General features: G+C 36.0%; 1 protein-coding gene across 1 annotated transcript in view; it reads left to right on the forward strand.

Annotated features, from left to right (window-relative positions):
• COL4A5 (collagen type IV alpha 5 chain) overlaps positions 1–27,056 on the forward strand; it is a 251,096-nt gene that overhangs the window by 98,926 nt on the left and 125,114 nt on the right. Inside the window, exon 2 of the mRNA XM_002699862.6 lies at positions 14,972–15,031. Coding sequence (XP_002699908.1) covers positions 14,972–15,031 — 60 coding nt within the window. The remainder of the gene's footprint in view (positions 1–14,971; positions 15,032–27,056) is intronic.

Genomic DNA, 27,056 nt, shown 5'->3' on the forward strand with positions numbered 1-27,056 from the left:
AGAATACATCATGCAAAATGCTGGGCTGAGTGAAGCACAAGCTGGAATCAAGATTGCTAGAAGAAATATCAATAACCTCAGATATTCAGATGACACCACCCTTAAGGCAGAAAGCCAAGAAGAACTAAAGAGCCTCTTGATGAAAGTGAAAGAGAAGAGTGAAAATGTTGGCTTAAAGCTCAACATTCAGAAAAGTAAGATCATGGCATCTAGTCAAATCAGATCAGATCAGACCAGATCAGTCACTCATTCGTGTCCGACTCTTTGCGACCCCATGAATCGCAGCATGCCAGGCCTCCCTGTCCATCACCAACTCCCGGAGTTCACTGAGACTCACATTCATCGAGTCAGTGATGCCACCCAGCCATCTCATCCTCTGTTGTCCCCTTCTCCTCCTGCCCCCAATCCTTCCCAGCATCAGAGTCTTTTCCAATGAGTCAACTCTTCGCATGAGGTGGCCAAAGTACTGGAGTTTCAGCTTTAGCATCATTCCTTCCAAAGAAATCCCAGGGCTGATCTCCTTCAGAATGGACTGGTTGGATCTCCTAGTCAAATCACTTCATGGCAAATAGATGGAGAAACAATGGAAACATTGAGTGACTTTATTTTTGGGTCTCCAAAATCACTGCAAATGGTGACTGCAGCCATGAAATTAAAAGACACTTGCTCCTTGGAAGAAAAGCTATGTTCAACATAGACAGCATATTAAAAAACAGAGGTCCTTCTAGTTAAAGCTATGGTTTTTCCAGTAGTCATGTATGGATGTGAGAGTTGGACTATAAACAAAGCTGAGCACCAAAGAATTGGTGCTTTTGATTTGTGATATGGGAGAAGACTCTTGAGAATCCCTTCGACTGCAAAGAGATCAAACCAGTCCATCGTAAAGGAAATCAGTTCTGAATATTCATTGGAAGGACTGATGTTGAAGCTGAAACTCCAATACTTTGGCCACCTGATGCAAAGAACTGACTCACTAGAAATGACCCTGATGCTGGGAAAGATTGGGGGCAGGAGGAGAAAGGGAAGACAGGGGATGAAATGGTTGGATGGCATCACTGACTCGATGTACGTGAGTCTCATGAGTCTCTAAGTGACTGAATTGAATTGAACATAGCTATATAAGTTTTCTTTATTATTTGAATAACTTTTCTCATCTTCTCTGAATTTTTGTTTTTGGTGTCCAAAATAGCATACGTGTTGCAGTTTACCCAGTTTTCTGCAGTCTGAGAATACTTGCCTCTTGAGTACTTTTTAAACAATGTACTTACAAACCTAACTTTTTAATAATAGTTTCAAAAAGCTGAAAGAAATTTTAATGAATTACAAATATATTTTCCCTCTAGATTCAATACCTATCATTTTGCCATATTTGCTTTATATTTTTGTATTATCTCTAACATCTGTGTGTGCATGTATTTAATGATTATATAAGTTGATTTAGTGACTTTAAAAGAAATCTTGTTTGTGTATGCACTTTTTCTAAATGATTCAGAAATAATTTTCAGACATCATGACATGTTATAAACCTGAATATCTCAGCATGTTTCATGACTTAGCAGAGGAAAAGAACATTATACTGTATCAACATATCATTATCACACTTAAAAAAGTTAACAATTTTAAAGTATAGCTTAATATTCAAGTCATATTCAAATGGTCCTTTCATAGCTGTTCATTTATGACATTTGTTTTCTTAAGTTTTTAAAAGTTCTTAAAAATCTGGAATTAAGTTTCTAAAAGTATGGGGTGGTTTGGAAGAAAAATTTCCATGGATCTCTTGTATGTCTATACATCTTGAGAAGAGAGGAACTAGCTCATCTTGAGATGAGAGGAACTAGCTCTTTGTTCTCAACTATCTTTTCAAGAATATTTATATAGTGAACACCTTGGAAAATAAAGATAGTATCTCCCTTTGGAGTGAAATCCAGATTTCTTTCCTGTCCAGTGTAGTAAAGATAAAATCTCAGAGCAATTGTCAAGAAAGCTTACTTCCCATTAGAAAATATGCAGGTTCCCTAAACACTCAATTTATTTATTGTGACAATAATGTGTATGTGAAGGCATTATCTTGTCCTCTTCATGTCAGCCTATGGGAACTGGGGCTCAGGGAAGCCTAGGCTGTTACTGTAAGTAAATAAATTATGTGTTGTCTCTAGTCAAAAAAGTTTTGTATTTTCTGACAGCATCCATGAAACTATGGCAAGCTAACTTGTTTGCTTCCAAGTAAAGAAAATCTCAGACCCTTCACAGTTTTTGACAGAGTGGTTTTCTCACATTTTATTTTATGACACTGATTGTTAACAGCTTCACTGAGATAATTTACATACAATTTATTCACTTAAAGTTCACAGTTCAGTGGGTTTTTTGAATATTTACAGAGTTGTGTAACAATCACTCAAATTCATTTTTGAACATTTTTATCAGCCCCAAAAGAAATCCACAATCCCCATGACTCTGCAACCACCCAGACCTAGGTAACCACCAATCTAGTTGCTGTTTCTAGAGGGCTCTCTACTCTGGACATTTCATGTAAATAGAGTCAGACAACATGTAGTATTTGGTATCTGGCTTCTTTAATTTAGCATAATGTTTTCAGAGTTCATCCATGTTTGTAGTGTACACCAGTACTTTATTCCTCTTCATTGCCAAATAATATTCCACCAGACACATATGTTTCATTTTACCTACCAGTCTATCAGTTGATGGACATTCTTTTTTTTCAATAGTTTTTAGGCAATTGTGAATACTACTATGAACATTCATGTATGTGTTTGTGTTTTGTTTCTCTTTTGCTTAGGCATGTATGTAGGTGTGGAATTGCTGAGTCTAAAGGTGGAAAATTAGTTTATTAACTTGACATCTTTTTTAATATAGTCATTTACTCCTATAAATTTTCTTATAAACAGTTTTAAATGCATCTCATATGCTGTCATATTTTCTGGTTTTATTTTCATTTACTTCATAAATGGAGTAATAATATAACCTGTTATTTCTCTTCTGACCCAAAGGTTAATTTGGAACAAATTGTTTATTTTCTACATTCTTGTAAATATTCCAGTTTTCCCCTGTTACTCATTTATAATTTCATTCCATTTTCATGGAAAAACATACTTTGTTTTCAGTTCTTTTACTTTTATTGAAGTTGATTTTATAAGATTTAGCATATAAGCTATCCTGGAGAATGTCCTATGCATTCTTGAGAAGAATGTACATTATACTCTTCTCGGGTAGAGGGTTGAATAGATGTCTGTTAGGTCTAGCTGATCTATGTTGTTGTTCAAGTCCTCTATTTCCTTGTTGATTTTCTGCCTTGCTATTTTACCCATTATTGAAGACAATCCAGCTATTGTTGAATTGTCTATTTCTAACTTGTCAGTTTTTGTTTCTTGTATTTTGGGGTTCTTTTGCTAGGTGCATCTATGTTTCTACTTGTAATGTCTTTCTGATACATTGACTCTTTTATCATTATAAAATATCCTTTTTTATCTCTAGTAATGTTTTTTGTTTTATTATATATTTTGTCTGTTAGTATATCCATACAGCTTTGTTATGGTTGCTATCTTAGTTTGTGCTGTATGATAAAATACCACAAACTGTGCTGTGCTTAGTCGCTCAGCTGTGTCCGACTCTGTGACCCCATGGACTGTAGCCTGCCAAGCTCCTCTGTCCATGGGGATTCTACAGGCAAGAATACTGGAGTGGGTTGCCATTCCTTTCTCCAGGGGATCTTCCCAACCCAGAGATCATACCCATATCTTATGCATTGGCAGGTGGACTCTTTACCATCTGAGCCACCAGGGAAGCCCAAAAATGGAGTGGGTAGCTTATCCCTTCTCCAGGGGAACTTCTCAACCCAGGAATAGAACCAGGGTCTCCAGCATTGCAGGCAGATTCTTTATTAGCTGAGCTACCCAGGAAATTGAGCTACCACAAATTAGGTGGCTTATAAACAGCAGGAATGTATTTCTCACATTTCTGGAGGGTGGGATTTCTGTATCAAGCTGCCAGCATGGTCATGTTCTGGAGAGAGTCCATGTTGCAAACTGCTGACTTCTTGTATCCTCACATGACAGAAAGAGGGCTGGGTACCCTTTGGCTTCTTCTTATAAGGAAACCATCCTACTCATGAGGATCATACCCTCATGATCTAAGTATCTCCACAAAACCTCACCTCTTAATATCATAACATTGGAATTGGCATCTCAACATATGCATTTGTAGGGACAGGGAACAAATATTCAGTCCATTTCTATTGCTGTTTGGGCAATTATATTATTTCCATTTTTTTATGTTCAGTCTTTTTGTATGTTTTCATCCAATGTGTTCTCCTGTAGACGTCATTGGATCTTGCTTTTTTATATAGTCTGAAAATCTGAATTTTGATTGGCTTGTTTAATCCATTCACATTCAATGTTATTAATATGATTGGATTTTGTCTGCCATTTTACTTTTTGTTTTCTGTATTTCTCATCCATTTTGTTGTTTTCTTCTTCCTCTATTCCTCTTTTATTACCTTCATTTTTGAGTGGATATTTTCTAGTTTAATACAAAATTTGCTTTAATGTTTTTCTTCACTGTGTTTTTTTTTTTTTTTTTTTTTAGTTTTCTTTATGGTTGCTCTAGGGCTTATGGGTATCATAACCTATCATAATCTACTTAAAATATAGCAACTGAATTCCACTAAAATATAGAAATATTACTTCTATGGTGCTTTATTCTTTTTTCCTCCTATTATTATACATATTACATCTTTGTATGTTAGAAACTTAAAAATAAAATATTTTAATTGAAATTAGAATGTTGTATAACTTTATGTCTTTAAAGAAACTGAGAAAAGCAAGGAAAGGAAGTATATATAGTTTCTTATACTGAACTTCTTATTTAACTTTTCCGGGTTTTTTGTTCATTTGAATTCACATTATTAACTGTTGTAAATTATTTCAATACTTTGCTCTCATGACCTCCTTGGTTATGTTATTGTCAAATATGTTACCTTTCAATATGTTATAGGCCCATCCCATTATACCATATGTTTTATGTAATTGAATTTTAAGTCAGTTAAGAGAAGAAAGATATAGAAATATGCATTTTTACTGCCTTTTACAGTTATATGTGCTGTGCCATGCTCAGTTGCTCAGTCATGTCCAGCTCTTTGTGACCCCATGGACTGTAGCCCACCAGGCCCTTCTGTCCATGGAATTTTCCAGGCAAGAACACTGGAGTGGGTTGACATTCCTGTCTCCAGGTGATCTTCCCAACCCAGGGGGGATTGAACCCACATCCCCTGCATTTCAGGTGGATTCTTTACCACTGAGCCACTTGGGGAGCCCTTACAATTATATAGTTGTGTCTAACAGCATTCCTTTTCTTTCTTCCTGTGGCTTCAAATTACTGTCTGGATTCACTGTTTTTCAGCATGAACAATTTCCTATAGTAGTTTATGTAGAGCATGTCTGATTGCAATAAAATCTGTTTGTTTTTGTTTATCTGGGAATGTCTTTGTTTCACCTTTGTGTTCCAAAGATAGCTTTGCTGGATATAAGATTCTTGGTTAATAGTTTTTGTCTTTGAGTACTTTTAATATGCCATCCCAGTGTCTTCGGGCATCCGTTGTTTCTGAGATGTTATTTGTTAATCTTTCTGGAATTCAGTGCTAGAGAATGCCATTTTTCTCTTGCTGCTTTCAAAACTTTTTCATTGTCCTTGTTTTTGAATATTTTTACCATATTATGTATGTAGTTCATTTTTAGCCATTATTTCTTCTATTCTTTTTTCTTAGCTGTATTGGGTGTTTGTTGCTATGCACAGGCTTTTCTGTAGTTGTGGCAAGCAGGGGCTACTCTCTAAATTGCCATGTGCAGACATCTCATTGTGGTGGCTTTTTTTGTGGCAAAGCATGGGCTCTAGAGCATGAGGGCTTAAGCTGTTGCAGCACATGGGCTCTGTAGTTGTGACTAGTGGGCTTAGCTGCCCTGTGGCATGTGGGATCTTCCTGGACTAGGGATTGAACCTGTGTCCCTTGCATTGGCAGGTGGACTCTTAACCACTGGCCACTAGGGAAGTCCTCTTCTATTATTTTTTCTCCTACTTATTCTGTCTCTTCTCATTCTGTTACTCTCATTACATGTAAGATGATGCCCTCAATGATGCTCTATACTTCTCTGAGGTTCTGTTTATTTTTGTTCCTCATTTTCCTTCCTGTTGTTCAGGTTGTGTGATTGTTACCATCTATTTTAAAGTTCATTGATTGTTTCTTCTACCAGTTCAAATATACTATTGAGCCCTCTAATGAATTTTTCTTTTTAGTTTTCTTTTATTTTTCAACTCCAGAATTCCATTTGTTCTTTTAAGTATGTTTCTTTATTGATATTATCTATTAGTTGAGATGTTACCATTATACTTTACTTCTTTAAACATTGTTTCCTTTAATTCTTTGAACATATTTGTATAATGGGTGCTTTGACATTTTTGTGCATTAATTTTATCATCTCAGCCCTGTGAAAAGTAGTTCTATTGCTTGTTTTTTCCCCTTTTGTATGGGATACTTTCCTGTTTCTTTATATGTCTTACTGTCTTTTGTTGAAATGTGGACATTTTAGGTAATGTATTTTAGCCAATCTGATTATTGATTCTCCTCCTCTCCAGGGCTTGTTGCTTGCTTGTCCATTTTTTTTCAACGAGTTTGCTAGACTATTTGATTAAGGTCTCTTTCCCCAAAATGGTACAGCATCTCATGTCACTACCCAAAGGTTGTAGCCTTAGACATGTCCACAGTCACCTTGATATGACTGTGTATTTATCAGGGATCTCTTTGATGGTTTTTTCCCCTGCTCTCTTTCTTAAGGTGATTTCCTTTGTTGGTATCTTACCCAGCTATAAACCTTCACTGATGACTTACTAGTGGCTGTATTGTTTTTGACAGTGTCTTTGGGCATGCATGGGGCTTCCCTTGTAGCTCAGTTGGTAAAGAATCTTCCTGCAGTGCAGGAGACCCAGGTTTGATCCCTGGATTGGGAAGATCCCCCAGAGAAGGAAATGGCAACCCACTCCAGTATCCTTGCCTGGAAAATCCCATGGAGAGAGGAGCCTGGTGGGCTGCAGTCCATGGGGTCACAAAGAGTTGGGGCACGACTGAGCAACTAACACTTACTTACTTGGGCACGCATTGCTCCGGGTTCTGACAGTTAATTTAGGGCCTGTTTCAGAAGTTAATCTTTGAAGCCAAATCTTTGAGACTTGTTCTAGTCTCAGGGCTTCTCTTCTTATTTTTCTCTTTCTCCAATTATCTTTGGTAAATTGTAACTGATTTGTGGTTTGACTTGTTCTCATGGAGGTAACTGCCTTTTCTTAATTGCTTGCCACCAAAATTTCTGTTGTCTTTGCCCTTTGGTTTAAAATTCCCCACATCTGTTCCAGGTAAAGTCAGGTCCCTTAGGGAGATCTTCAGAGATCTTTGTTTTTATGGTCTCCCTACCTGTCAACTGACCCACCCACGCAAAATCTCTGTGACTTCTCCAGAACTGATAGTAGACGAAGTGACCCTCTTTTTTAGAGTGACACCCTGCATTGTGAACAGGGCACTGAGAAGGACAGTAACATCTGGTCTCCTCAGCTTGATTACACTAGCATCAGCTTTTGTTCTACGAGTGACTGAGTCCAGTACTCTTAGCCTGCCATGCAAGAGCTTAGATCTTTTATCTTATGAGTTGGGACTGTGTGGAAGAGAAGAATCACAAAACTCAACTGTTCTTGCTTGGAGTACTTCTGTAGTTTGGAACTGGGCATTACTGTAATGCTCAACTGGGTGATGGAGGGAGAAGGAGCTCTGCATTCATGTCTGCTTCCCACCTTGCGTGGAGCTTTTGTCAAACTCAGCAGGGCAGGAGGAGAGGAAAGGAGTGGGTCATGGCTAAAATGCCATACATTCTTTCTATTCAGACTGAAATTTAGTAAATTTTGTTGAATAAGTGTTTCTTCATTTGCTGTAGGTTTTTCAGATAATATCCAGAATTTTTTTTTCTAAATTTCATCATTTATTGTTGTTTCCTTAGGGAGATGATTCATAGAGTTCCTCAAGCTCTCATTTACAAAGTCCTCTCTCTCATGGCATGGCACTGAGTTTTTGAATAGTCCATCATAGTTTTTTTCCAAAATGTACCGTATTCCAGATTTGTCTGATTATTTCATCACAGTGTGCCATTGTGTTGTCCTTTCTAAGATAGCACTTTCTGTTTCTGTCTTTCTCTTTTGTCTTCTTTTGGATTTTAGTATTGTCCTTTCTCTAATAATGTGGAAAACTTGGCTTCTTTTATGGTTTATCCTAGAAATTAGAATTCCTATATTGTATGCTTATCATATCAAAGTCTAAAGTAATCAATGTCCATATTTGTTTTTTACAGTTACAAGGACATTAGGATCTTTAACTTCACTCATCCTCTCCTGACTTATATTATTTTATCACAGTTTTTATGTTAGTATTGTATTTTTGAGCACTGCATCTATTTTTATAATTTTGTTTTATAGTTAGTATTGTTTAAAATTCAACCACAAGTATATTACTTTTTCTCTTATTTCCATTTTGTATTTTAAACCTTCTAATTCATTTGTATTTCCTTTCTTACACAGGAGAAGATATTTAAAAGGTTTAAATTTCCTTTTGTGAGGTCCTGCTGGGGGCATCCTTTCTCAGTTTCTGTTTGTCTAGAAATGAAATGTATTTTCACTGGGTATAAACTATGGGTTGACAGTTTTCTTCGTATTAAAGGCGCAATTTCATGGTATTCTGTCTTCTGTTGAATATCTGAGAACTTATCTGTAAATTAATTGTCACCCATTTGAAGGCAGTCTATCTTGCTTTTATTGATGCTTTGAAGGGCTTTTTTGTTTCTTGGCTTTATGTTCTGAAGTAACCCTATTTTGCATCTAGTTTGGGGTTCGATTTTTCTTCCATTGGATCTGCTAGACTTCTAGACTCACAGATGTCTTTAATTAGCTCTTAAAAACTTTCCACCATTATCTCCACTATTGGCTCTGCCCCATTCCCTCTTTTACCTCTTCTTTCTATAACCCAAATTACCTGTTTGCTATACGACCTCACTCTTTCTTCCATGGCTCTTAACTATTCTTTTACATTTCTCATATGTTTCATCTCCATGTTACATTATAGATCATTGCTTTTCACTTTAATTGTTTTAACTTTACTAAGTCTATCTTCAGCTGTTATCTAGTCTGCTGTGAAGCTCATCCATTGAGTTTTAAATATCATAGTTTTTACTTTTAGAATTTATATTTCAGTTTAGCTGTTACCTTTTTTACATGATTTCCTTTATTGTCTTAAAGTTAAAAATCTTTCATCATTGTAAAAACAGTCATTATAATTCTAATATTTGAAATCTTTGCTGAATAGTTTCTGTTGTGACATGTTTCTCCTGATTTTTGCTTATGGTATTTTGCTTCCTTGTATGCTTAGTGATTTTTGAATGTGAGTGCTTATTTTCCTCTCAAAAAGGATTTTTTTTTAATTCTCTGAAGTTTAATATGAACATATGCTCTTCTATGGGCTTCCCAGGTGGCACAGTGGTAAAAGAATCTGCCTGCCAATGCAGGGGACGTGGCCTCTCTGAGTCAGGAAGATGCATGAGGAGGAAATAAAATGCACTCAAGTGTTTTTGCCTGAAGAATTTCATGGACAGAGGAGCCTGGCAGGCTACAGTTCATGTTCCATAGGGTTGCAAAGAGTTGAACACTGCTAAGCACACACACATGCTCTTCTGCATAGGATTTATATGCATTTCTGTCCAGACTCTAGGAGGTTGAAGCAGTTTGAGTCCACTCTAAAAAAATTTACAGTTTGAAGTTAGTGGGCCACCCAGCTAAATGCTAACTTGAGTTGCAAATCTGCACGATGGCCAGCTTGTGGTTATAGTTTTTCAAGGATATTTTCCCCTTGTTCTTCTTGTTGAGATCCAAAATATCTTTTTCTTAAAATTCTCTGGAGTTATTTTGTATATGGTTCTCTCTTACACTAAAAACAAGAATCTCAAATTCCCCAAGTCTAGTAAATGCCCTTGGGGCAAAAGTAGTTTTCTGTGGTCAGTTTATTGGAGTTTTTCCCCCTTAGATTTTGGCCTGATAAATCCTATTGTGCTTCTCTTGGAGGTTTTTAAGATATTTTTACATTCTTTTCAAGCATAAAAGTTGTTTTTTTTTAACTGTCTTGATACCTAACTCCATTATTGGTATATTATTTCTCTGTGCCATTATTTTGTAGTATATATCTCAGATCATCTGAAGCAAAATCACCTAGAAATGTTTATTAGAATTTTAGGTTCTGATAGCCAACCTCAAGCTGACTGAAACCAAATCTTTAGGATGGGGTCCTAGTATCTGAATTTCTGTGAGGTTTTATAAATGATCCTAATGCATACAGAAGTTTGCTTTTATTTATACTTTTAATCTTATTTTTTTTACTGTAGAACCCTGAAATCTAAATTTATTGTTTTTTTTATACTTACCCAGCATCAAGGTTAACAGCCCATTATTTTTACATCTATTTCATAGTAGTGTTAGTCACTCAGTCATGTCCAACTCTTTGTGATCCCACAGACCATAGGAATCACCAGGCTCCTCTGTCCATAGGATTCTCCAGGTAAGAATACTGGAGTGGGTTGCCATTCCCTTCTCCAGAGGATCTTCCTAACCCAGTGATTGAACCCAGGTCTCCTGTATTGCAGTCAGATTCTTTACCATTTGAGCTACAGGGAAGACCTATCTATTTCATATTCCAACTTTTATCATATAGTAAACGTGTGTGTGTCTGTGTATGTATATCTGTATCTGGCCTTTGTATTTTGGATAATTGAGCTGCCTATTCTTTGAGCAATACCATACTGTTTTAATTATTGTATCTTCATGATATGTTTTATTATGTGATAATAAAAAATATTTTTTACTTTTTATTATTTTCTCCCACACTAAAAAGTGTACAGCATTGCTATAGTTGCACTGGTTTTCTTGCTTCAACAGTCTTCAGTGACTTTGTAGAATAGTTTTTCCAAAGTTTTGAAAGTTTTTTTTTTAAACTTAACTCCTATAGTAGTTTTCCCCTGTGGATTTAAGAAGTCATTTAAACTGAGGTACTTAATATTGTTTTTTGTTCACAAAAATTTGTATTATAATTTTATTGCTTAGCATGGCCATTTTGCTCTAGATATATTTCTACTGCATTTTTAAAAATTGGAGTGTAGCTATTTACATTTTCTGCAGAGCCATTAGGGACACTCCCAAGCTCAAAGAAAGTCTCTTAAGTTTGATAACAATTATTGATTATACAATTCATTTTCACTCGGTAAATCCTACTGAATCACAGACTATAAAAGCTGGAAAATACCTAAAGATATTATATTGTCTATCTCTATAATTTTACCAACAAGAAACCTGAACTCTAGGGTATAGGAATGACTTATCTGTAGTCACGTAGTGAATCAGTTCCTGAGGTAACATCAGGATGTATTTGTTGCATCTTGGAGCTTTTTCTCTTCCTGTTGTATGCTATATCATTATTGCATTATATTAAGTATTCTTTTCATTTGTTTGGGCCTGATTTGTTTTGTTTCACTAGATTGGAAGTTCCTTAAAGGCAGCACTCATTAATTTTTTTGTACAACTCAGCCCTAATATTGTGCTTGGTTCTTATTAAGCACCTAATCAGTATTGATAGATGTTGATAAAAAATTAATTGTTCCATTAAACAGATGTCAAATTGAACCTATTTCCTTGTGAGCATCACAGTTATAACTATAAGAAAAGTGGCATCTAGTGGTTGGTTTGTGTATTACAGTTTCCTTTTGTTTCTTGAACTGAGTACTGGAGTCATTTTCATAACCTGCTGCTGCTGCGTCGCTTGAGTCGTTTCCGACTGTGTGCGACCCCAGAGATGGCAGCCTACCAGGCTCCCCTGTCCCTGGGATTCTCCAGGCAAGAACACTGGAGTGGGTTGCCATTTCCTTCTCCAATGCATGAAAGTGAAAAGTGAAAGTGAAGTCGCTCAGTCCTTTTCAACTCTTAGCGACCCCATGGACTGCAGCCGACCAGGCTCCTCCGTCCATGGGATTTTCCAGGCAAGAGTACTGGAGTGGGGTGCCATTGCCACCTAGGTGCAATAAATAGAATATAAATTAAATGTTCAAATTGAATTGAAGGAGATTTTTCTGTAGCCACCAGATGTTTCAAGCAGTGACCTCTCTAAAGTATAACCACATGTTAAGTTATAAAGAAGTGCAAAATGATAAGATTATTAATTTTTAGAAAATTTTTGTATAAAATCACTTCCAAAATGGGATGCATGACTAAAGTTTTATTGTTTGTTTATAAATCTTATTACAAGTTGAAGGATATTGTTGGATACTGAAAAGTCAGAAATGCAATTATAAAGACAAGTTGCATACTATCTTCTCCATATTGATGAAATCCTATTAGGTTGTTGCTTTGAATTATTTTCAAGAACTTAGTTTATATTTTAAAAAGGTAGAACTCCTTCAATTAAAAAAAATTTAACTGTGCTATAGTTGATTTACAATATAAGTTTCAGGTGTACAACCTAGTGATGCACAATTTTAAAATTTATACTGCATTTATAGTTGTTAAAAAATATTGGCTATATTCCTTGTGTTGTTCAATATATACTGGTAGCTTATTTAGTTGATACATAATAGCTTGTACTTCTTAATCCCCATCTCTATCTCCCTTCTCCCCTCTTCTTTCCCTCCACTGGTAACTACTAATTTGTTTTCTATATCTGAGTTTATTTCCTTTTTTGCTATATATACTAGTTTGTTTTACTTTTTAGATTCCACATATAAGTGAAAATATTCAATATTATGGGCTTCCCTGGTGGCTCAGATGGTAAAGAATCTTCCTGCAATGCCAGAGACCCAAGTTTGATCCCTGAGTCAGGAAGATCCCCTGGAAAAGGAAATGACAACCCACTCCAGCACTCTTGCCTGGGAAATTCCATGGATAAAGGAGCCTGGTGGGCTATAGTCCATGGGGTCACAAAGAGTCAGACATGACTGAGCAACTAACACACACACACACACACACACACACATGCAGTATTATAAATATATACATATATAATATATAACATACAGATAATACATAAAAAGAACTGTTAATGATAGATGACAATAGAATATCACACCATCTTTTACTTACAAAACCAAAAATCTATGCAAATATATTTACATTTATAATGCAAAGTCAAAGGTTAATTCTTAGATTTACAGTCATTTTTGATTATCACTATCCTTTACTCCTCCATTAATGCATGTAATTGAATGCTCTTAATATGCACAGTCTAATTCAGTGAATATAACTACTCTCATGAGTCAATAAATTCTAAAATTTTTAAGTTTTACTTTGGAATCTAGAATTCATGTTTGCACAGAACACTACTAAATATCCTAACGTCTGTTCCTGACACATTGTAATGTAATATTTATGTATGGGATTATCCTACCCATTAGAGAGCAGTGATACACTGTCTTTGTATCACTGCCTGCATCTAACATAACCAAGTGGCTGGCACATAACAGGTGATCAATATGTATTTGTTGAATTAGTTATATATGTTTGAATGAGCTGTGCCTTATTCAGTATTAACACCTAACGTGTTTTCTGACTTCTTATAATGCTCAGTTTATGTTTGATGAATAAGTAAGTCTGAATAAGTCTATTTAACCTGTAATGTAGTTGATACATAACACTAAAGCCAGAGTGTATAACTTAATCACCTATGAATAATTATAGACATATAACAGTTTCATTAGAAATGTCAAATGCACATCTTTTATTGAAACAGCTTTTTGCAATGTGAGTGGGAGATTTCCCCCAATATCAAGCTATTATTATTTGCTGTTATAATTAGGAAAAGGAGTTCTGGCGTGAGAGTGACTTCTAGTTGTGGCTGAGTGTGTTAGGAGTTTTAAATAGAAGGACAAGGTTAGTACTTTGATAAGAATTGGGGAAGGTACTATGGTAATGATTGGAGTAAAGGAAAGTGTGGAATGTTGGGAAGGAGGTTACAGTACATTTTAAATCATAGCCTCCCAAGGCTGAACATTATAAACATTTATGTATTTATATCACATAAAAATTTCTTTTATTTGATGAGGAGCACAACCCCTTATTTTACATAAATGGTGAACTATCTACATATGTTAAACTAATTACTATTTGTTTTTCTAAGCAGTTCAACTTCATGCAAGAGTAAAGGATAGATCGGGATGGCAGACATCATCTGTTGTCTTCTTGTCCTAAGGTTCTTATTTTGGAGAAGGATATTTTTCTGGCTCCAGTACTTCAGTTCCTAGTATGAGAGAATGAGCTTGTTAGTAGTGGCTGTTTAAGACACCTAGGCTCTGGGAACAGCATCTGAAGTAAAGCTTGGAGGTATTAGAGACTAAGCTACTAGTGATGAAAGAGTGGAAACAATGGAAAGAAAGGTGGTAAAAGGTAGTATATATTTCATGCTCCCTGATTGCTAATGAATGCTGAAAAGCAAGGGACTTTAAGTGGCAGTCATCTTTGGCAAGTTGCCAAAGACTTTGCTAACATAGATTGAGAGGTAATTTCTTACAAGTGATGTTAGGAGAAAAAAAGAAGTTCCTTAGAGCTGAAAATCATATTAAAGGGAAGTTGTATGGATTTTTTTCATTTATAAAAAGACATTTTTCACTTTATAAGTATTGTATTTTCTCATTTTAAAGAGTTCAAACAGAAATGTATACAATAAAAGATGGATGATTCCTCAGAGATAAACATTGTCTATAGTTTAGTATTTATCCTTTTAGATATTTTTATGGTAGTTGTTTTAAAAGTTTGGATTGTTGAATTCATCTGAGCCATAAGTCAGAGTCTGGTTTTTAGGTTCATATTTAATGATTTTCCTCCCTCTTTCTCTTCCTTATAGGCTTGCTATGGGTGTTCTCCAGGATCAAAGTGTGACTGTAGTGGTATAAAAGGAGAAAAGGTAAGATATGAGTTAATCCTTCAAAAATTTAGAAAACCAATAAAATACTGATTTTAATTAAAAAAATAGGACTTCCACCCCAGCATATAATTAAAATGAATATAATAAAATAAATAGATAAATAGATAAATATAATTAAGTAAAATGAATTTTACTATGCTTCTTATTTTAGATTACTATAGGGATTAGGCTATATCTCAGAAGTCAGCAAACACTTTCTGTAAAGAGCCAGATAGCAAATGTTTTAGGCTTTTTGAGCTACATAAGGTCTCTGTCACATGTTTTTCTCCTTTTTAAAAAATAGTCCTTTAGTAGTGTTAAAAAGACTTTTAGCTTTTAGGACTATACAAAATGGGCTTCTGACTGCATTTGGCCTGATAACTATAGTCTGCCAATCTCTGATGCATCTTGTAATCACTGACTTAATAGGCAAAAGAAAGTAAAAAGAACATTAAGGAACAAAATATTTATCAGGCTACTAATCTATGCTAGACACTAGGCAATTTCATGTATTTTTATCTAGTCCATGTAAGTTAATGATTGCTGCATCTCTACTTTCATCTTACTTTTCTCATAACAGCGTCCTTACTGTGTAGATATGATGATTACCAAGTATTAGTGATGATTAAATAGCACAAATCTAGCTACTATGAATCAGTGACTGACACTGAAATTAGATGTGTTTAAAAAGGGACAGTACCTTACAAAGAATTGTACTGGGGGAAGGTGATCATACTCTAGTCTTCATTCTTTGGGACTCAATATTTTTGAATGAATAACTGAATGTTACTAATTATATAAGAAAAAGTTCAGGACAGTATCTTGAGCATATTCCGTTTAGGCATATAGAAGGTACACTAGCATATTAAAGGGTACACTAGCATTAAAAGTCCTGGAGTAAAGAAACCTATTTGTTTTGCAAAGTTATTTATTTAACCCACTTTCCTTCCAACAGAACACCTATTAATAATAATTGAAGAGTGTTATACAGAACCATTATTTGAGTAACATTAGTTTGAGGGGAGTAGTTTTATGGTAAAGGTAATTTCTGTAGTGGTAAAAAGACCAAGAGGGATTCATTCTGACATTAGTGGAATGCCTTTTATCAGATTAACTCTTAAGAAGTGAACATTCTGGACAAAATATAACAACTATTTAATAGCATAGGAGAGTGACCAAAGTAGGAAAACAGTAGAGCAAATTCTGCCTCTTAAAGAAGGGAAGTACAGTGGGCATGTTTGCACTTATGTACCTTTTTATCCTGGGTATACCTTTCAGTCTGCATGGCAACGGATGGTAAGATGGCAGACAGAAAACCACAGTCCTAGTGGCTTGAGAAGTCAAGGACAGAATTGAGGATGCCAGAATGGCTATAAAATGATGGGAGATATGCTGGAATGGAGAGAGTTACAGAATGGAGAGCCCAAATATCTGCTTGCAAATGTCACCAAAATACTTGGTTGAACCTTGAACTTTATATGTATACAGGAGGATTCATTCAACCCAGCAGAAAGGAACGCTTAAAGGCCTCAATAAGGCAACACAGATTTAACTGCTGTCCATTGAAAGGAAAATGGAGTTTTAAGTGTTAATTCAGCCGAGTTAGCTATTTCCTAAAACAAATATTCAGTACTTTTCAGACAATATAAAAGAATCCAGGATGTGTGTACATATTAAGTACCATGTCCAGTATGCAATTAAAACTTGCTAGACACTAACACAGCAAGATCTGTGAAGTAACAAGTAAAAGTGACCCATAGTCAAGAAAAAGACCAATAAATGAAAACTAACTCTGCAATGACACAGATGTTAGAATTTTTAGACAACTGATTACAAAGTATTCAGTTCAGTTCAGTCGCTCAGTCATGTCCAACTCTTTGCGACCCCATGAATCGCAGCACGCCAGGCCTCCCTGTCCATCACCAACTCCCGGAGTTCACTCAAACTCACATCCATTGAGTCGGTGATGCCATCCAGCCATCTCATCCTCTGTCATCCCCTTCTCCTACTGCCCCCAATCCCTCCCAGCATCAGAGTCTTTTCTAATGAGTCAACTCTTCGCATGAGGTAGCCAAAGTACTGGAGTTTCAGCTATAGCATCATTCCTTCCAAAGAAATCCCAGGGCTGATTTCCTTCAGAATGGACTGGTTGGATCTCCGTGCATTCCAAAGGACTCTCAAGAGTCTTCTCCAACACCACAGTTCAAAAGCATCAATTCTTTGGTGCTCAGCTTTCTTCACAGTCCAACTCTCACATCCATACATAACCACTGGAAAAACCATAGCCTTGACTAGACGGACCTTTGTTGGCAAAGTAATGTCTCTGCTTTTCAATATGCTGTCTAGGTTGGTCATAACTTTCCTTCCAAGGAGTAAGCGTCTTTTAATTTTATGGCTGCAGTCACCATCTGTAGTGATTTTTGAGCCCCCAAAAATAAAGTCTGACACTGTTTCCACTGTTTCCCCATTATTTCCCATGAAGTGATGAGATCAGATGGCATGATCTTTGTTTCTGAATGTTAAGCTTTAAGCCAACTTTTTCATTCTCCTCTTTCACTTTCATCAAGAGGCTCTTAAGTTCCTCTTCACTTTCTGCCGTAAGGGTGGTGTCATCTGCATATCCGAGGTTCTTGATATTTCTCCCAGCAATCTTGATTCCAGCTTGTACTTCTTCCAGCCCAGCGTTTCTTATGATGTACTCTGCATAGAAGTTAAATAAGCAGGGTGACAGTACACAGCCTTGATGTGTTCCTTTCCCTATTTGGAACCAGTCTGTTGTTCCATGTCCAGTTCTAAGACCTGCATACAGATTTCTCAAGAGGCAGGTCAGGTGGTCTGGTATTCCCATCTCTTTCAGAATTTTCCACAGTTTATTGTGATCCACACAGTCAAAGGCTTAGGCATAGTCAATAAAGCAGAAGTAGATGTTTTTCTGGAACTCTCTTGCTTTTTCGATGATCCAGTGGATGTTGGCAATTTGATCTCTGGTTCCTCTGCCTTTTCTGAAACTAGCTTGAACATCTGGAAGTTCACAGTTCATGTATTGCTGAAGCCTGGCTTGAAGAATTTTGAGCATTACTAGCATGTGAGATGAGTGCAATTGTTGCTGATGATTAAATAGTATAAACCTATGAATCAATGACTGACAGTGAAATTAAATAATTAAAAATGGAGAGTAATTTAAAGCAGATAGGATAAATATATTTGTTGGTTTAAAGGGAACTCTGCTAATAATAAGTGAACAGATAGAGAATCATAACAGAGCACTGGAAATTGTGTAAAAAGAAAGCAAGGAAAGCAAAATATGAGAAAGAACCATTTACCAGATGGGCTTTTAACAGCAGAATGAAGAAGACTGAAGAAAGATGGACAAATAACTTGAGAAACACACATTACCTAACACTAACCAACTAAGTAATTAAATGAAACAAAATATGAATAGCTCTATATCTACTAAGGAAATTTAATTATCAAACCCTTCCCACACTCACATAAAAATTCTAGTGCAGAAGTTTTCACTGAGGAATTATATGAAGCATTTATGTAAGAAACAATATCAGTCTTGCATAAACTCAGACAGTGGAGGGATAAGGACTGATGTCCAACTAATTTTATGAAACAAATACGCCCTAAAACCAAACAAAAGACAAAAGTTAAAAATCATTAAACTATAGCTCATTAATAGAGCTGAAGAAATGAAGAACAAAATTTTAGCAAATCAGATCCAGTGGTGTATAAAGCAGATAATATGTCCTTACCAAGTGGGGTTTATGCAAGTAATGCATGGTAGGTTTAATATTTGAAAATCAAAAATTATAATTCACCATGTTAAAAAACTAAATAAAAATTTTAAACATAAATAAGCCCACCATATAATTATCTCAATAGATACAAATAAAGCACTTACCAAAATTCATCATCAATTTCTGATAATCTCAGCAAACTAGAAATAGAATGGATTTCCTTAATCTTAAGGAGCATCTACCAAACCCCTATAGCCAAAATTATATTCAATGGAGAAAGACTACATCCCTTTCTTCTAAGATAGGAACATGTCTGCTCTCGCTATTTCTATTCAACATTGCCAGTGCAGTAAGACTAGAAAAGGAAAAGCATCCATACTAGAATGGAAGAATAAAACTCTCTTTTTTTGTAGATGAACAATACTAAAATGCTTATAAACTTTGTGAGTGTAGAAAGATCAGAATAAACAAACATGATAAGATCAATAAAGATCATTTATATGTATATATTGAACAATGAAAATTTGGAAATAGGAGTTATAAAAATGCCTTTTGCAAGATCACCAGAAATTTGAAATACATGGGAGCAAGTCAGACAAAAATGTGTAAGTCCAGTACATTGAAAACTACAAAAATATTGTTGAGAGAAATGAATACCTGAATTAACATAGATATATATCATGTTTAGGTATTAAAGTGCTCAACATTACTAAGATGCCAATTCTCTCCAAATTTATATACAGATTAATAGACCTTCTTACTTTTCTTGTAGAAATTAAGCTGATTATAAAATTCCAGTGTGGGCTTCCCTGGTGGCTCAGACATTAAAGAATCTGCCTGCAGTGTGGGAGACCTGGGTTAGATCCCTGGATGGGGAAGATCCCCTGAAGGAGGGCATGGCAACCCATTCCAGTATTCTTGCTTGGGGAATCCCATGGACAGAGGAGCCTGGCGGGCTACAGTCCATAAGGTTACAAAGAGTTGGACTCGACTGAAGCTACTTAGTACACACAAAATTCAGGTGTAGGGACTTCCCTGTGGTACAGTGGTTAAGAATCTGCCTTGCAATGCAGAGTACTCAGGTTTGATCCTTGGTCAGGGAACTAAGTTCTTACCTGCTACAGAGCAACTAAGCCCACACACCACAACTAGAGTCTGTGGGCTGCAATGAAAGATCCCACATGTCAAAACTAAGACCCAACACAACAGTATAAATAAATATTTTAAAAAACTAAATAAAATCAGGTGTAAATGCTAACGTAGCTTTTTAAAAGAATGAAGCTAAAATATCTATATTACACAATTCGAAGACTTAGAATAAAACTACAGTAAACATGATAGTGTGCTAATAGCAAAAAAGATAGACATATAGATGAATGGAACACAATAGGGTCCGTAACTAGACCATAGGTGCATGATAAATTGATTTATTGACAAAAGTGCAAAAACAATTCAGTGGCGAAAAGATGGTATTTACAACAAAGGGTACTGGAAGAACTGGATATGCATATTTACAAAAATGAACTTTGACTCACTGCTTGCCCTATATGCAAAAATTAATTCAAAATGGGTCATAGACCTAAATATAAAGCCTTAATCTATAAAACCTAAGTCTACAAATCTTTCAGAAGAAAACACAGGAAAAAATCCTTGTGACCTTCGATTAGGTAGATATTTCTTAGATATGACAATAAAAACATGATCTGTAAAAGAAAGACTGATAAATTGTATTTCATCAAAATAAAGAATGTATTTTTTAAAAAAAAATAAGTTTATTTATTTATTTTTGGTTGTGCTGGGTCTTTATTGCTGCACGGGCTTTCTCTAGTTGTGGTGAGCAGGGACTACACTCCAGTTGTATGCATGGGCTTCTCATTGCAATGGCTTTTCTTGGTGCCGAGCATGGGCTCTAGGGTGTACAGGCTTCAGTAGTTGGGTTCCCAGGCCCTAGAGCACAGACTCAATAGTTGTGGGGCATGAGCTTAGTTGCTCCGCAACATGTGGGATCTTTCTGGATCAGGGATCGAACCCGTGTCTCCTGCATTGGCAGGTGGATTCTTTACCACTAAGCCACCAGGGAAGCCCAAGAATGTATTCTTTTCTGAAGATACTAAGAGAATGAAAAGACAGTTCACAGACTAGGAAGAAATATTAATGAATTACCTATCTGATAAGAATCTTGGAACCAAAATATATAAAGAAATCTCAAAACTAAATAATAAACATCCCCAAGTAAAATTAAATTAAAAACAAGTTGGCAAAAGCTTTGAAGACACTTCCCAAAAGAATAGATGATGGCATCATATAGTAAACACATGAAAAGTTACTCAATATTAATAATTAGGGAAGTGTATAATAAATCTATGAGGAGATACTACTATAAACCTATAAGAATGTGTAAATATTAGAACATAACCATACCAAATACAGATCAATGTGTGGAGCAACTGAAATTATCACAGATTGCTGGTAGAGATCTGCTGCTGCTGCTACTGCTGCTAAGTCGTGTCAGTCGTGTCTGAATCTGTGCAACCCCATAGACAGAAGCCCACCAGGCTCTCCTGTCCCTGGGATTCTCCAGACAAGAACACTGGAGTGGGTTGCCATTTCCTTCTCCAATGCATGAAAGTGAAAAGTGAAAGTGAAGTCACTCAGTCGTGTCTGACTCTTAGCAGCCCCATGGACTGTAGCCTACCAGGTTCCTCTGTCCATCGGATTTCCCAGCAAGAGTACTGGAGTGTGGTGCCATTGCCTTCTCTGATCTAGAATGAAGCAAATACTTTGGAAAATAGTTTGGCAGTTTCTTAAACAGGTTAACATAAACCTGTCATATGACCCCCTCTATTCCTAGGCATTTACCCATGAGAAATGAAAGCATGTGTCTATACCATCCTTGTACATGATGTCATGGTAGCTCTATTTGTAATAGCCAGAAACAGGAATCAACTCAACTGCCTTTTAACAGGTGAATGAATCTTAGCAAATTGTAGTAGAGCTGATCCTTGAACAACATGGATTTTAACTTCATGGGTCTATGTATATTCAGATTTATTTCAATAAATACATACTACAGTAGTATACAGTCTGTAGCTGATTAGAATCCATAGTTACAGAACTGAAGATTTGGAGCACCAGCTGTAAAATTATACTCAGATTTTTAACCACACAGGGGTTGGCACTCCTGACCCTCATGTTGTTCAAGGGTGATATATATATATACATACAATGGAATACTACTCAGCAATAGAAAGGAATGAACTATTGACACACTTCTGAATCACAAAATAATTATGCTGAGTGAAAAGTTAGACAAAATGTATATTCTGTATAATTCCATTAATAAAAAACTTTGAAAAATGCAAATTAATCTCTGGTGATGGAAAGCAAATCAGTTATTGCCTGGGGTTATGAGGAGAGGCAGGAGGAAGACATAAAGGGGGACAAGGAAATTTTTTCAATATTTATAATATTTCATTTAATATTGTTATTTTAAAAAGATTTTATTTTTTGGTGCAGTTTTAGGCTCACAGAAAAATCAAAAGAGATACAGATTTTGCGTATGTGCCCTGCCCCCACACATGCATAGCCTCCCCAGCTATACCATACTGGCACATTTGTTACAGTTGATGAACCTACATTGATATGTCATTATCACCCCAAATTTAAATTTTACCTTAGCGTTTACTCTTGGTGTTATACATTCTGTGTGTTTGGAAAAATGTATAATGACAGGCATCCATATTAAATTATCATACAGAGTATTTTCACTGACCTAAAAAAAAACTCTGCTCCCTCTATTGATCTCCCCAACCTACACCCACTGGCAACCACTGATATTTTTACTGTTGGTATAATTTTACCTTTTCCAGAATGTCATATAGTTAGAATTACATGGTATGCAGCCTTTTCAGATAAGCTCCTTTCAATTAATGATATGCATTTAAATTTCCTTCATGTCTTTTCATGGTGTGATAGCTTGTTTCTTTCTGGACTGATATTAATAATATTCCTTTGTCTGAATGCACCACATTTTATCTGTTCACCTACTGAAAAACATCTTGGTTGCTTCCAGGTTTGGCAATTATGAATAAAACTGCTATAAACATTCAATGCAGGTTTTTGTGTGGATATACATTTTCAACTCCTGTGGGTTAATACCAAGGAACACGATTGCTAGATCATATGATAAAAGTATGTTTAGTTTTGTAAGAAACTGCCAAAGTGTCTTCCAAAGTGGCTGCACCATTTTGCATTCCACCAGTAATGAATGAGAGTTCCTGTTGCTTCATATCCTTGTCAGCATTTGGTATTGTCAATACCCTGGATTTTGGCCAATTTAATGGGTGTGTAAAGGTATCTCATTGTTACTTTTTAATTTCCATTTCCCTGATGACATATGATGTGGAGCATTTTTTTCATATGCTTACTTGCCATCTGTATATCTTTTTCAGTGAGGTATCAGTTAAAGTTTTTGTGAGTGAGTCTCTGTCTCTTAGTTGTGTCTCTTTGCGATCCCATTGACTGTAACCCTCCAGGCTCCTCTGACCATGGAATTCTCCAGGCAAGGATACTGGAGTGGGTAGCCATTCCCTTTTCCAGGGGATCTTCCTGACCCAAGGATCTATCCCGGGTGTCCTGTACTGCAGAGCGATTCTTTACAGTCTGAGCCACCAGGGGAGCCCCATAGAGTCTTTGACCCATTTTTAAATCAGGTTGTTTTCTTATTGTTGAGTTTTTAAGAATTCTTTGTCTACTTGGATAACAGTCCTTTATTAGATGTATCTTTTGAAAATATTTTTCCCAGTCTGTGATTTGTCTTCTCATTCTCTTGACATTGTCTCCTGCAGAGCAGAAGCTTTTCATTTTCTTGAAGTCCAGTTTATCAATTGTTTCTTTTGTGGATTGTGCCCTTGTTGTGGCATCTAAAATGTCACCACCACATCCAAGGTCACCTAGGTTTTCTCCCATGTTATTTTCTAGGAGTTTTATGTTTTGCATTTAAGTCTCTGATCCATTTTGAGTTATTTTTATGAAGGTGTAAGGTCTGTGTCTAGAATTTTTTTTTCTGGGAATGTCCAGTTTTTCTAGGACCATTTGTTGAAAAGACAAGGAAATTTTTATGAGTGATAGATATGTTCATTATTTTGGTTGTCACATATATGACAAAAATTTTCAAATTGTGTACTTTAAGTGAAATTTATTGTATATTAATTTTACTTCAATAAAACTGCTTTTAAAAAATAAGTTTAACACAGAAGCATGTACATTCTGCCAAAGGAATGTGTTACTGCTAAAAACAAAATTCACCAGACTGCTAATGAGAACAAGAAATCAATCAATTGACATCCCAAAATTCATGTCATAGTCAAATATTATCTAAATAAAGTGTGCCCCTCTACCAATTGCATCAGCATTTACTGGGAGCTTGTTAGAAATGCAGATTCTTAGGCTCCATAGCAGACCTACTGAATCTAATTCTGAGGCAGGACCAGGTAACCTTGTTTCAACAAGCTGTCCAAGTGGTTCTGATGCAAGCTAAAATTTGAGATCTTCTGACCTAGATTATTTCCATTTTGACAGTTCCTAAAGATCCATGTTCTTGTTGTAATTACTTCAAATATTTCTTTATGGTATATAATTACAAAGACAATAGAAATTAAACAAAAGAAGACACAGTTGCCCATAATTTATATACTTATAAAACCATTATAATTGCATTACCTAATTAAATCATTGTTGCCATTTGTCTGTTAAGGGTATTGCTTTGTCCATAGGTTTATATAATTTTTACTTTTTACAATAGTATAATCTTCAAATAATTTTAATTATAATTGTCATTGTGACAGTTTGTCCTAATTTTTATTTTTCCTATCCTCAGAAATCCAATATTTTTCCTGTTAATTGTGTACCTGTTTTGAGAAACTGTTTTTTTCTTTTAAATTTTGTATTTATTTTTACATTTGGCTGTGCTGGGTCTTCATTTTTACACTCAGACTTTCTCTAATTGCAGTGAATGACGGCTACTCTCTAGTTGCAGTGCGGGACCTGCTCATTGTGGTGGCTTCACATGTTGTGGACTGTGGGCTCTAGGGTTTGTGGGCTTCAGTAGTTGCAGCTCGCAGGCTCTAGAGTGCAAACTCAGTAGTTGTGGCACACAGGCTTAGTTGCTCCATGGCATGTGGAATCCTCCTGCACCAGGGATCAATCTGGTGTCCCATGATTGCAAGGTGGATTCTGAACCACTGTACCACCAGGGAAGCCCCAAGAAACTATTCTTAGAATTTATTTTTTATTTCCATGATCACATAACTTTCTTCTTGTGATTATAAAGTGCCCTTCCTATAACATTTTTATGTGTACGTCTTACTCACAAAGTAGATCCTACTTCAAAATTAAAAGACGCTTACTCCATGGAAGGAAAGTTGTGACCAACCTAGACAGCATATTAGAAAGCAGAGACATTACTTTGCCAACAAAGGTCTGTCTAGTCAAGTTTATGGTTTTTCCAGTAGTCATGTATGGATGTGAGAGATGGACTATAAAGAAAGCTGAGCGCTGAAGAATTGATGCTTTGGAACTGTGGTGTTGGAGAAGACTCTTGAGAGTCCCTTGGACTGCAAGGAGGTCCAACCAGTCCATCCTAAAGGAGATTAGTCCTGAATATTCATTGGAAGGACTAATGTTGAAGCTGAAACTCCAATACTTTGGCTACCTGATGCGAAGAGCTGACTCATTTGAAAAGATTCTGATGCTGGGAAAGATTGAAGGTGGGAGGAGAAGGGGACGACAGAGGATGAGCTGCTTGGATGGCCTAACTCAATGGACATGAGTTTGAGTAGACTCCTGGAGCTGGTGATGGACAGGGAGGCCTGGCATGCTTCAGTCCATGGGGTCGCAAAGAGTCGGACACAACTGAGTGACTGAACTGAACTGAAATTAGTTTATTATCCTTCTCTTAAATTCTAGCTTGTATGTAAGCCAGCTTTATTGCAAATAAAAGTCATCTTATGTATAATTTCCCCTAATCCTAGCTCTTATTTTTTTCTGAATCTTTGAGGAAAGCATGTGCCATAAATGAGTTTGAGTAAACTCCAGGATTTGGCGATGGACACGGGGGCCTGGCCTGCTCAGTCCATGGGGTCACAAAGAGTTGGACACGACTGAGCAACTGAACTGAACTGAAGGAAGTTCATTCATTGAATGAATATTTACTGCATATTTGTTCTGTTGGGCACTAAGAATACAATGATGAACATAGCATAATTGGTTAGATGAAGGGAAAATGGAGAGAATGGAATTGAGATTATTATAAATTTCTGGCCAAGGTAGCTGGATTGTGTTATTTCCTGAAATAAATAAGATGGCTGAAAGATAATGATTTCAATGTTCTTTATGTTAAATTTGCTTTTGAGAAAATTATTCAACTTCTCTTTGCTTTAATTCTTCATCTATAAAGTGAAAATAATAATAGTATTTACCTAATATTGTCATTGGGATGATTAAATAAGATGAAACATGGAAAGAATTAAGAATGAACTCTGGCACATAGAAAGCATTCAATACACATTTGCTATTGTTATTGTTGAGTGTTAGGTGCCTGTGTGATATTCAAGAGATGTTTAAGACATTTGGCCCTGTGAACCCAGCTTTTAGGAAAAAATATGTTGATATTTGAGATATCCCAGAGAAAGGGTCAAAAAAGGGCATTCAATGTAATACCAATATTTAAAGGACAGGCAGAGAGAGAAGACTATTATTCCACAAAGAAAAATTAGAATAATATTTTTTATCCAAATGTGGGCAGGCAGCACAAACCAGGTTTAAGTTTAACCTTCAGAAATAGGTGCACCACATCATTTTCTATGTTAGTGAGTGGTATTAGCAAATTACAGTAAAATCTAGGTAGCTATAAGGATTAAATAATTGCCTGACAACCAGTAGAAAGGGTAGGCATGCAACAAATGTCAGCCTTCCCTACTTCCTGTATTAGGAATTAGGTTAGAGGACCCTCTTGCACCCTCTCCTCATGGAAGCCTTTTATAGTTTCTACTGCAGGAACCTTTCTACCTTTTGAAGACTGGGGGTTGCTATTGCAATTTTTCTGCTACTTTCCTCCAGTAGCTGCCATTCTGTCTTTCTTGGGATGATACTTCTCTGTCAGCTAGATAGGACTACAACATTATTTGACTATTGTGTGAGGAAATTTCAGGATAGGAATATGGTATAGGTATATGATTTTTATTAATACAAGTGTAGTTAAGCTTTTTAGCACTCTCTACTTT

The sequence above is a fragment of the Bos taurus genome, chromosome X, assembly GCF_002263795.3.
Source record: "Bos taurus isolate L1 Dominette 01449 registration number 42190680 breed Hereford chromosome X, ARS-UCD2.0, whole genome shotgun sequence".
Lineage (NCBI taxonomy): Eukaryota > Metazoa > Chordata > Mammalia > Artiodactyla > Bovidae > Bos > Bos taurus.